The following is a 12383-nucleotide window of genomic DNA, read 5'->3' as shown; positions in this document are numbered from 1 at the left end:
CTTAATACAAAACATGTGAGATGGCAAAACGGTGCAATGGTTACAACGGTGTCAGTCATTGAATTTCAAATGTACACATACACAAAACTATAATTTAGGGGATTCACTACCATATTTAAATGCATTTGTCACAGCACATCTCCTTAACTCCACCAACTAATTTAAGTTTCTTGCCATTAATACTTCCACACAATGGTAGACCATGAGGGTTTATCAGAGCTCGAGTTAAATTCATATCCTCAAGCTCCTCCACTGTGGACAGCAAGCCAAATAAGTTTAACCTAAATATCTTAAAGATTACCTAGCTGTATGGACAAACAAACTTGTGAAATATTATTGTATAGTATCAAAATGCAGTGTCAACAGTTTGCCTATAAGAAAACAAAAAATTTAGATATTTTGTTTACGCACCTTTTACCATTTGTTGTAAAGTTGCAAGACTTCCATAAATCCGAAAATTGCCGTCAGAACAGCTTTACAAATGATTTACACATACACACACACACATCTTTCTGCTTTTGTTTCATGAATGAGGCCATTTAGTGAAAACAGTATCAAATCCTCATGTGATGAAGCAGGTTGTTAAAAAGAGGGGGAGATAAACTTGTGAGATGGTAAAGAGATCTTGTTTTTCTTTCTTTTGGGTATATACATTCTGTGAAAATCAATGTATTATTCAGGGCATTGTGTTTTTGAGAGTTAAAATACCTGTAAAGTTTGTCTTGGTTAGAGTTCTGAGAGCCGTTCGACTTCATTGCAGCAGAAACAGTCTATGAAACAGATGAATATAAATTTTATGATCCTGTAAAATGAATATATTTAGCTTAGAAACATCATATCAGATGTGTGTTTGTTTTTGATTTGTGTTCATCTCATGGCATACTTGTTGTGGGGTGTATGCTGGAGGGAGTGGCCGGTTCTCAGCAGGATCCTGAGCACTGGATGGGGGATCAGAATTCGCTGGAGGGTCAGAGGTAAGCAGAACAGGATAGCAACCCAGAGGAAAGGCTGAATTTTCCAGATCAGCAAGAAGGGCATCTACAAAGAGTTATAAAGAAACACCATGGAAAAGTTGTAAGGCAAGTGTCAGAGGGGCTTTTTTTTTCATTCTTTTTAATTATTGTATTTTTTTTCTTCTTTTTTTTTTGAGAGAGAGAGAGTTTATAACACATGGTAGTAGAAAACTGACAGATGGGGAATAGAACAGGGACATGATACTGACTATACTCAAAAATGGGTTTCTGCACAACTGTGACTTCTCATTTCTTTTGTTTCTGCACCTTCGGAAAGTGTTCAGCCCAACAATTATTTCAACTGTTTCAAGGTCAAATGAAAACATGAATACATTAAACTATATTATTATTACTGAAGTATTATATTGAATTAGACAACTCCATTCACACAGTAACTGTATGTGTCACATGTTGGTTTCTGAGGTAGGTCTACTTGTTCTTTTTTGCTTGGTAATGAGAAAACTGACAATTATATTCCTGATTTGCATTCTTTCCGAAAGCAATTTATTTGCAAATATCTTTTCAATGAAGAACTGAAAATGAATATAAATAGATAAATAAAATAAAACAATATAATAATAATAATAATAATTTGATTTATAAAGTGGATCTGTACAGTCTTTACTGAATACCAGTGTCTTGTAAGTGGATGTTAGAGCCAAAGTGAGAACTAATTGACCATTTGGTAAGCCCACCTTGAAACCTTTACTGCCCAATCCTAATTTAGCAATTAATGTCATCTACCTTTTTCTTTCAAATGCTTTTGCTATTGTTTATTTAAGTCTATGGAAGATCTGTGTTATTGGATAGTTTTACATGCAACACTGAAATTATCTAATATATATATATATATATATATATATATATATATATATATTAGTGGTGGGCCGTTATCGTCGTTAACGTTCTGCGTTAACGTGAGACTCTTATCGGGCTATATAAAAAAAAATATCGCCGTTAATCTATTCTCAAAGTTGGGTTGGGAGCAGGGTCTATTCTACGCAATCTATGATGACTTTCACCGTGATAGTTTAGCGCGGATGTATACCTAGACGAATTGCACTGTAGGAGGCGAGAACGAGTCTTCGAACGTGTGTGTATGCCTACTGTGAAATTACCAAGCTTCCCAAAAAAAATCTCGACAAGACTCACGCCTGTTTCCCACATACTCCGTCTGCAGTGCGTATGCAGTCCGTGTGTGTGTGGTGCAGAAGCAGCACGGACTCATTGTGCTTTCACACAGGACGCGTTTGCAGTCCGCTACTGATCCGCGGCTGTTTAGTCCACAAACACAACATTTGTTCATCATTCTATATTTTAAACCATGTTAAAAAAAAAAAAAATTGTGCCTTTATCACAGAACAGTAACAGTCTTTCATAATCATAGACATTTGTTTAACCTTAATAAATATAAACAACATATTCATGCATTTGACTTCTAGGTTTGTATAATAAGCTGCTCAAGCAAGCAGCAAAACATTTAAACACAACAATTAGCCTACTTTTCTTGTTGGGATATTGCAAATATTTAAAATTAAAGCACCGTTGACAGAAACAGTCGACTCTCGTGCCTTTTGGATTTAAATCTTTATTACAAGCAATCGCACGGTTCTTAATGAACTTTGTTTTTCTGCTTCCATAAAAGTGCATAGGCCTATATCATGTTGCCTCGTTTATCTAAAGGTGCTCTTTTTCTTGTTTTAAAAATAGCCAAAAACCCATGTGTTCTGTGTGAAAAACAGTAGGCTTTAATTAGTATACATTTATTATGAAATTACTGCATTTCCGTGTCAATCCATGTTAATTTTTACCGCAAACAATGCGCTGTCATGCGCTGCAGACGCACCGCTCCTGGAACGCACTGACGGACCACAACCGCGTGAACGCTGGAATCCGTTAATATGGGTGCGTAAAAAAAAAAAGCTACGCATACGCACTACAGACAGAGTATGTGTGAAACAGGCGTAAGGTTGTTTGCAAATTGTGCAATGCGGAATTCAGAGTCGGCGTCAGAGCAGATCTACTGGAGGGGCATTGGATCATCGGCGGGGGGGCACTGTCGTTTGATAAATATTTTTTTGACGCATTGGCAACATCCATAGTAGCATGGAAATCCAGACCTAAATCTGAAAGATCTATATAGAATGACAATGAAAGATTTAAGGCCCGTTCACACAAAGAACGATGACTATAAAAGATAACGATATTAGCATCCACACCACGCGAACGATATCTTCTGTTTATTCTAAGCGCACGCTCGTCTGGCGCTTTAAAATTCTCGATCGCGCGTTACAACAGGATGGATTCTGATTGGCTGTCAATTTTTTTATCGTTCATCAGCTGGAAAAAAATCATTTTTGAAAGTGATTCCAACGATATCGTTTTTCTTTGTCTTTATCGTTATAGTTGTGGTGTGGACGCTGCTGTTCTTTAATACTGAAAACGATTTTTAGAACTATATCTTTATCGTTATCTTTATAGTTATCGTCCTTGGTGTGAACGGGCCTTTAGACTTTGGGTTTTATCTAAAAGAGGAACAGAAGACAGCGCTGAAAATTTGCTGTTTTGCCGACCGGATACGGTTCCAATGATCTATATAGAATGACATTCTACCCTATAATGTTAGCTCCAATGATCTATCTATATAGAATGTCATTATATAATTTTTTTAAAAAATTTTTTTTTATACCTGTCTTGATTCCTAATACACAACAGATGACGATTGTTAGGTTAAACGTTCAGAATACGATTCAATATAAGGTTAGTATAGCAGTTCAGCACGTCAGCGAATGGACAGCGCTTCATTCTCGCGTTACATTTTTGGGGAAAATGTTACATTTTTTGGGAAACGCGCGAGGAATTGCGGCTAACGTTTATAACCTTGCACGTAGAGAGCGCTTTTAAGAGCTAAGATAGCTAGGCTACATCGAGGGAAACCCGGCCCAGAACAGATAGCCTGAAACAACAGAACAGGACAGAAAATAATAATATAAATATAATATAGGCTAAATAAAAAAAACATAAAATTGGCCTACAATGAATAGCTATATATTTTTTTATACTTAAATAATTTACAAATTACGACGACAAAAATAAAAACACTGAATCAGTTTGAAGCTTTGAAAAAACGGCAAAAAAAATGTCCCCATCAGACAAAGTGTTTTCGTTATAGATGTTTCTGAAAACTTAAGGCTTTTTTTCTTAATAAAACGAGTTGGACATCATCACACAAATGTCTGCGTATGGACCAACAGAAGACTAAAATTCGCCTGCAGAGAATAAGGATGTCCACAACAATAATGAGCCACTCACACAGGGTATAAGGTTAACTGATTTTTTAGTTTTTGATTTGCGTAGAATGCAAATTCTGTAGAACTTGAGAAATAGATAAAAGAAAAGAAAAAATACAGGAAATGGAAAAATAAAATACAGAAAATACAAAGTGTGCTTCAACAAATAAAAATAATTTCTTTAAACACCGTTTTTTCTTAGGGTTTCAAGGACTTTAAATACTCTAAAGGACTCATTTTCTAAACAAAATAAATAAAGGACAAAAATAAATGTATTTTTGCTATTACTTTATGCTAATACTTGGTTTTAACCTGGGTTACACACCTCCCAACAGTTTATGCACGCACCAAGCAGAAAATGACATAAGGCCGTATATCTTTACAGACAGCCAAGTATAAAAAACACAAATGCAGTTAGAACCCACAAACATTCATCAACAATTCACCTGTGTGTTTTTTTTTTTTATAATTAGCTGCTAACAACTGTCTATAATATAGACGGACAAACTGTTCTTCAACTTGAAATGGATTTTGCGCGCGCGCTGCAAATCAAATGTAACAAGTTTACTCGGCGACCAATAAGCATCTCACCATGACGAAGCCTAGTAACGTGCCATGAACAACCAAAATTATGCATTTCCCCATTCTTTTTATTTTATTTAATTTAAGTTACAGTTTGAACATTTAATATTAACATAATAAATAAAAGGGATTTTTTTTTTTTTGGGCCAACGCCATGGCCTGTAGGAGGGGCATCAATGACCGCTAGGGGGGGCACGGCCCTCGAATGCCCCACCACAGCGCCGGCACTGGCGGAATTAGTTTACTGTATGAGTTCTTCCAGTCTCAAGTACCACCTAAACGCAAAGCATCCCTTAGCAAATGCGGAAGATGCCGGGCCAAGCAATGTAGCGCAGGGGAAGAGTCGTCGTCAAATTACTATGTTTGAGTGCAGCACAGTTCTATCAGTACTAACAAGTACATCTTATTGAACATAATTTGAATGCTTTCGGCAGAATTCAAATGAGCCATTTTAATCTAGATTAATCTAGATTAATTCCAAGATTACAGTGAGATTAATCTAGATAAAAAAAAAATCTATCCCCACACTAATATATATATATATATATATATATATATATACATGTGCTGGTCATATAATTAGAATATCATCAAAAAGTTGATTTATTTCACTAATTCCATTCAAAAAGTGAAACTTGTATATTATATTCATTCATTACACACAGACTGATATATTTCAAATGTTTATTTCTTTTAATTTTGATGATTATAACTGACAGCTAAGGAAAATCCCAAATTCAGTATCTCAGAAAATTAGAATATTACTTAAGACCAATACAAAGAAAGGATTTTTAGAAAATTTGGCCAAATGAAAAGTTTGAACATGAAAAGTATGAGCATGTACAGCACTCAATACTTAGTTGGGGCTCCTTTTTCCTGAATTACTGCAGCAATGCGGCATGGCATGGAGTCGATCAGTCTGTGGCACTGCTCAGGTGTTATGAGAGCCCAGGTTGCTCTGATAGTGGCCTTCAGCTCTTCTGCATTCTCAGAAAACACAGTGGACCAACACCAGCAGAAGACATGGCACCCCAAACCATCACTGACTGTGGGAACTTTATACTGGACCTCAAGCAACGTGGATTGTGTGCCTCTCCTCTCTTCCTCCAGATTCTAGGACCATGATTTCCAAAGGAAATGCAAAATTTACTTTCATCAGAGAAAATAACTTTGGACCACTCAGCAGCAGTCCAGTCCTTCTGGAAGCGAGACGCTTCTGACGCTGTCTGTTGTTCAAGAGTGGCTTGACACAAGGAATGCGATAGCTGAAACTCATGTCTTGTATACATCTGTGCGTAGTGGTTCTTGAAGCACTGACTCTAGCTGCAGTCCACTCTTTGTGAATCTCCCCCACATTTTTGAATGGGTTTTGTTTCACAATCCTCTCCAGGGTGCGGTTATCCCTAATGCTTGTACATTTTTTTCTACCACATCTTTTCCTTCCCTTCGCCTCTCTATTAATGTGCTTGGACACAGAGCTCTGTGGACAGCCAGCCTCTTTTGCAATGACCTTTTGTGTCTTGCCCTCCTTGAGTAAGGTGTGAGTGGTTGTCTTTTGGACAACTGTCAAGTCAGCAGTCTTCCCCGTGATTGTGTAGCCTACAGAACTAGACTGAGAGACCATTTAAAGGCCTTTTCAGGTGTTTTGAGTTAATTAGCTGATTAGAGTGTGGCACCAGGTGTCTTCAATATTGAACCTTTTCACAATATTCTAATTTTCTGAGATACTGAATTTGAGATTTTCCTTAGTTGTCAGTTATAATCATCAAAATTAAAAGAAATAAACATTTGAAATATATCAGCCTGTGTGTAATGAATGAATATAATATACAAGTTTCACTTTTTGAATGTAATTAGTGAAATAAATCAACTTTTTGATGATATTCTAATTATATGACCAGCACCTATATTTACATTTACATTTACATTTAGTCATTTAGCAGACGCTTTTATCCAAAGCGACTTACAAATGAGGACAATGGAAGCAATCAAAAACAACAAAAGAGCAATGATATATAAGTGCTATAACAAGTCTCAGTTAGCCTAAACGCAGTATACGTAGCAAGGGCTTTTAAATAATATAATAAATAAAAAGAAAACATATAGAATAGAAAAAGAATAGAGCAAGCTAGTGTTACAGGTCTTTTTTTATAATTGTATAATAAATGAAAAGAAAATAGATAGAATACAAAAAGATTAGAAAGGTAGTGAGATTTTTTTTTTTATTATTATTATTTTTTTTTAAATAGAATTAGAATAGTGAGTGCAAAAGTTAGAGGGTCAAATAAAGATGGAAGAGATGTGTTTTAAGCCGATTCTTAAAGATGGCTAAGGACTCAGCTGCTCGGATTGAGTTGGGCAGGTCATTCCAACAAGAGGGAACATTTAATTTAAAAGTCCGTAAAAGTGACTTTGTGCTTCTTTGGGATGGCACAATCAAGTGATGTTCACTTGCAGAACGCAAGCTTCTAGAGGGCACATAAGTCTGAAGTAATGAATTTAGGTAATGGGGTGCAGAGCCAGTGGTGGTTTTGTATGCAAACATCAATGCCTTGAATTTTATGCGAGCAGCTATTGGTAGCCAGTGCAAATTGATAAACAGAGGTGTGACGTGTATTATTTTTGGCTCATTAAAAATTAACCTTGCTGCCACGTTCTGGATTAATTGTAAAGGTTTGATAGAACTGGCTGGAAGACCTGCCAAGAGAGCATTGCAATAGTCTAGCCTGGACAGAACAAGAGCTTGAACAAGGAGTTGTGCAGCATGTTCCAAAAGAAAGAGCCTGATCTTCTTAATGTTGAATAAAGCAAATCTGCAGGACCGGACAGTTTTAGTAATGTGGTCTGAGAAAGTTAGCTGATCATCAATCATAACTCCAAGGTTTCTGGCTGTTTTTGAAGGAGTTTTGGTTGATGTGCCTAACTTGATGGTGAAATTGTGATGAAACGATGGGTTTGCTGGAACCACAAGTAGTTCTGTATATTATATTATATTATTATATTATAGTATATATATTTGTATATACAGTTGAGGTCAAAAGTTTACATTTTTCATTTTTTACCAAAATACGAGGGATCATACAAAATGCATGTTATTTTTTATTTAGTACTGACCTGAATAAGGTATTTCACATTAAAGATATTTACATATAGTCCACAAGAAAACAAAAAATAGTTGAATTTACAAAAATGAAAAATGACGCAGTACTGCCCTTCAGAAGCTACAGACGATACTTATATGTTTGGCAGGAGACAAAATAAGTTCAATTTACCCAGATCTTCAAATGAAAAACAGCAGGCAGTTTAACTTTTCAGTGAACAACTGTCACAAAAAAAAAAAATATTACGCTGTGGACAATCCAGGTAAAAACACACTATTAAGAATCAAGCTTCCCAGACATTCATGCAGCTTCTTTAATGTTACAGTGAGTCTATTGGCAGGTCTAAGTGTGTAAGTCTAAATCTCTTCATTTGCATCTTGTTTGTACATTAATTTTTGACAGGTGCCTTGTTCATTGAAATACCATTGTTGTACCCTACTGTTTACACTTATTGATGATGGCCTTCATGGTATGCCATGGCACATCTACGGTGGTCGAGAGAGAATGTGCTGCAAATGAAAAAACATCTGCAAATTAAGAAAACATCTTCATCAGTTTGACAGCACAAGCACTGCAAATTCTCACAACACAACCTAATGCAGAAACACGCTGCAAATTCTCACAACACAAACAAAAACAGTTTGCACATGTAGAATCCTGCTTGTTGTGGTTTGTATATTTGTGTGTTTCTGTATTTGCAGTGTGTTGCTGTATTTGGTTGTGTTGTGAGTATTTGCAGCGCATTTCTGCATTAGGTTGTGTTATGAGTATTTGCAGCACATGTGTTCTCAAATTGATGAAGATATTTTCTTAATTTGCAGGTGATTTTTCTATTTGCATGAGTTTTTTTTCACTTGCAGCACGTTGAACTCTCTCGCCCACCATACACATCTCATGTTTCATACCATAGGTCAGGGGTGGCCAACGTTGGTCTTGGAGAGCCACAGTCCTGCAGAGTTTTGCTTCAACCTTGATTAAAACTCACCTGCCTGTTGCTTTCTAGTAGACCCCCCTTCCTCAAATCTTGCCCTGGAGGTCCAATGTGTTGCAGAGTTTAGCTCCAACCCTGATCAAAGTCACCTGCCTGTGATTTTCTAATGATCCCAAAGACATTGATTGGCAATGATTAGCATGTTCAGGTGTGTTTGATTAGGGTTGAAGCTGAACTCTGCAGGACTGTGGCTCTCCAAGACTGACCTTGGCCACCCCTGTCATAGGTCTTCAACCCTGCTCTTGGGGACTCACTTTCCTGCAGAGTTCAGCTCCAACCCTAATCAAACACACCTGAACCAGCTAATCAAGGTCTTCAGGATCACTTAAAAAGTCAGAGGTCAGGTGTGCTGAAGCATGTTGCAAATAAACTTTGCAGGACAATAGGTCCCCAGGAGCAGGTTTGAAGACCTATGTTTTATACCCATCTCCTGATTGGTAACTCTACACCAGGGGTGGTGAACTCCACTCCTGGAGAGTCACAGCCATGCAGAGTTCAACTCCAACCCTAATTAAAACTCACCTGTCTGTAGCTTTCTAGTAACCCTTCAGACATGAATAGCTTGTTCAGGTGTGTTTGATTAGGGTTGAAGTAAAACTACAGGGCTGCGGCTCTCCAGGATGACGTTCACCACCCCTGCTCTCAGGGGCTCAACTGCACATTTGCCGAGGGGTATGCAAGATCAATGTCAGTGCTGTTTGTCAAGCAATGTTGCTTTGTGACATGGTGCTCCATCATTCTGGAAAATGCATGGATCATCACCAAATTGCTCATGGATCATTGGAAGAAGTCACTCTTGCAGGATGTTTTGATACCATTCTTTATTCATGGCAGTGTTCTTGGGCAGAATCATGAGAGAGCACACTCCCTTGGTTGGAAAGCAACCCCACACATGGATGGTCTCAGGATGCTTCACTGTTGGCACAACACAGGACTCATGGTAGCATTTACCTTTTCTTCTCCGAACAATCGATTTTCCTGATGTCCCAAACAGTCAGAAGGGAGCTTCATCAGAGAAAATAACTTTGCACCAGTCTTCTGATGTCCAATCCTTTACTTCCTGCAGAATTTCAGTCTGTCCTTGACGTTTTTCTTGGAGAGAAGTGGCTTCTTTGCTGCCCTACACCAGGCTGTTGTCCAAAAGACTTGGCCTCACTGTGCATGCAGATGCTCTCACAGCAACCTGCTTTCATTCCTGAGCAAACTCTGCACTGGTGGTGACATAATTCCGTAGCTGACTCCTCAGGAGGAGACAGTCCTTGCGCTTGCTGGACACTCTGGGACGTCCTGAAGACTTCTTCACTGCAGTCGAACCTCTCTCCTTGAAGTTCTTGATGATCCGGTAAATGCTTCTTTCAGGTGCAATATTCTTTGTAGCAATTTCCTCGCATGTGAGGCCATTTTGATGCAAAGCAACATTTACTACATTTACAACATTTACATACGTGTGAAGTGGCGTTTGGTTTTGCGTTTACCTATCGCGGGACTGGACAGTTTCGGTCGGCTAAATAGGGAGGCGTGACCATAGCCAGTAAGCACTACTTAAAGAGCTGTTTTGTAAGCGCTTGTCAGAAGTCGAACAGTCGAGCGACAGATAAGGACAGCAGTTTGTAAGTGTTTTTTGCCTCGTTTTCTCATTAGACTACTGCGTGATCATCGTTGCTAGGGAAACTTTGCTTTAATTACTGTGTGTCTTACCCTGGTAAATACGTGTGAAGGGCGTTTGGTTTTGCGTTTGCCTATCGCGGGACTGGACAGTTTCGGTTGGCTAAATAGGGAGGTGTGACCAGCTGACTTCAATCACAGGTAATCAAGCAAATATATAAGTGGTAGGTGTCACCGCGACAGCGGTCGCGGCAGCCCTCGTGTGAAGACCGACGAGTGTAAAGACCATCGACTCTACCTGCGCGACAGGGCACTTGAGTATTGCTTTTCTCCCCTTCAATTTTTGTACAGCTCATCCTCAAATACTTATTTTGGTCACTTGTAGTCACTATGTGCTTTCAGATCTCTACTATCACTACCAACACTCGGAGAGCACGCTATGTACGTCAAAGGAAGGCCTGCCCGACAAATCTAAGGCCTGTCCCTCTGACCTCTACTACAACGCTCTCTATTCCAGTTGGTCTCTGGAACTGCCAGTCTGCTGTTAACAAAGCAGACTTCATTTCTTTTATTGCTACTCATTCCGGTCTCAGCCTCATGGCACTGACTGAGACTTGGATCAGACCTGAGGACACTGCCACTCCCGCAGCCCTCTCCACTAATTTCACTTGTTCCCACACCCCTCGTGCGACTGGGAGGGGTGGAGTTACTGGTCTCCTTATATCGAAAGATTGGACATTTGATCTTCAACCACCACCTACAGGTAACGGTTCATTTGAATCACATGCTGTTACTGTAACCCACCCTGTTAAAATCCACTTTGTGGTTATTTATCGTCCCCAGGTCAATTGGGAAAATTCCTGGAGGAGTTGGACGTGCTGCTATCAAACTATCCTGAAGATGGTACTCCTCTGGTACTGCTTGGTGACTTCAACATCCACCTAGATAAACCCCAGGCTGCTGACTTCAACACTCTGCTCGCCTCATTTGATCTCAAACGAGTGTCTACTACAGCGACTCACAAATCAGGCAACCAACTGGACCTCATCTACACGCGCTGTTGCTCAGTGGACAACACTTTAGTTGCTCCACTGCACACCTCAGACCACTTCCTCATTACTGCTAACCTAGCACTTACTCCTGAAACGGCACACGCTCCAACGTGGGTCACCTTTCGACAGAACCTACGCTCACTCTCTCCATCTCGCCTATCCTCTGTGGTTTCATCCTCACTTCCTTCACTCACGCAGTTTTCAGCTCTTGACACGAACAGTGCTATGGACACTTTTTGCTCCACTCTAACCTCTTGCTTGGACAACTTTTGCCCACTGTCGTCTAGACCAGCACGCACCACCCCATCTGCCCCCTGGCTGTCCGATGTACACCAATGAACATCGCTCTAAACTCAGGGCTGCAGAGAGGAAATGGCATTAATCAAGAAACTCTACCGACCTCAGTGTGTATCAGTCTCTCCTCTCTTCCTTCTCTGCAAACGTCTTCACTGCTAAAACATTATATTACCACGACAAAATTAACAACTGTTGTGACGCTCGGACACTCTTCAAAACCTTCTCTTCTCTTCTTAATCCGCCTCCACCTCCTCCTCCATCGACTCTTACAGCTAACGACTTTGCAGTTTTCTTCACGAATAAGACAAGAACCATCAGTGACCAATTCTCCACACCGCAGACTGAGGATAACTTCACAACGACTAATGCTCACTCTTTCTCCTCCTTCTCTCCACTCTCAGAGACGGACATTTCCAAACTTATCCTGTCCAGTCATCCTACTACTTGCCCAC

At 39.3% G+C, this 12383-nt stretch overlaps 2 protein-coding genes across 3 annotated transcripts in view; one reads left to right on the top strand and one right to left on the bottom strand.

Moving 5' to 3' along the window:
- The window catches only part of avl9 (AVL9 homolog (S. cerevisiase)), a 700673-nt gene that overhangs the window by 478642 nt on the left and 209648 nt on the right, over positions 1-12383 (top strand). The window lies entirely within an intron of this gene.
- The window catches only part of LOC109099523 (transforming growth factor beta-1-induced transcript 1 protein), a 191459-nt gene that overhangs the window by 162612 nt on the left and 16464 nt on the right, over positions 1-12383 (bottom strand). For both annotated transcript variants that reach the window (XM_042767396.1, XM_042767397.1), the window contains 2 exons: positions 884-1038; positions 709-770 (listed from right to left, as the gene is read on the bottom strand). In XM_042767396.1, the coding sequence (XP_042623330.1) occupies positions 709-770; positions 884-1038 (217 nt within the window). The remainder of the gene's footprint in view (positions 1-708; positions 771-883; positions 1039-12383) is intronic.

This window comes from Cyprinus carpio, chromosome A12 (genome assembly GCF_018340385.1).
Source record: "Cyprinus carpio isolate SPL01 chromosome A12, ASM1834038v1, whole genome shotgun sequence".
Lineage (NCBI taxonomy): Eukaryota > Metazoa > Chordata > Actinopteri > Cypriniformes > Cyprinidae > Cyprinus > Cyprinus carpio.
This window is presented reverse-complemented; position numbering and strand designations above follow the sequence as displayed.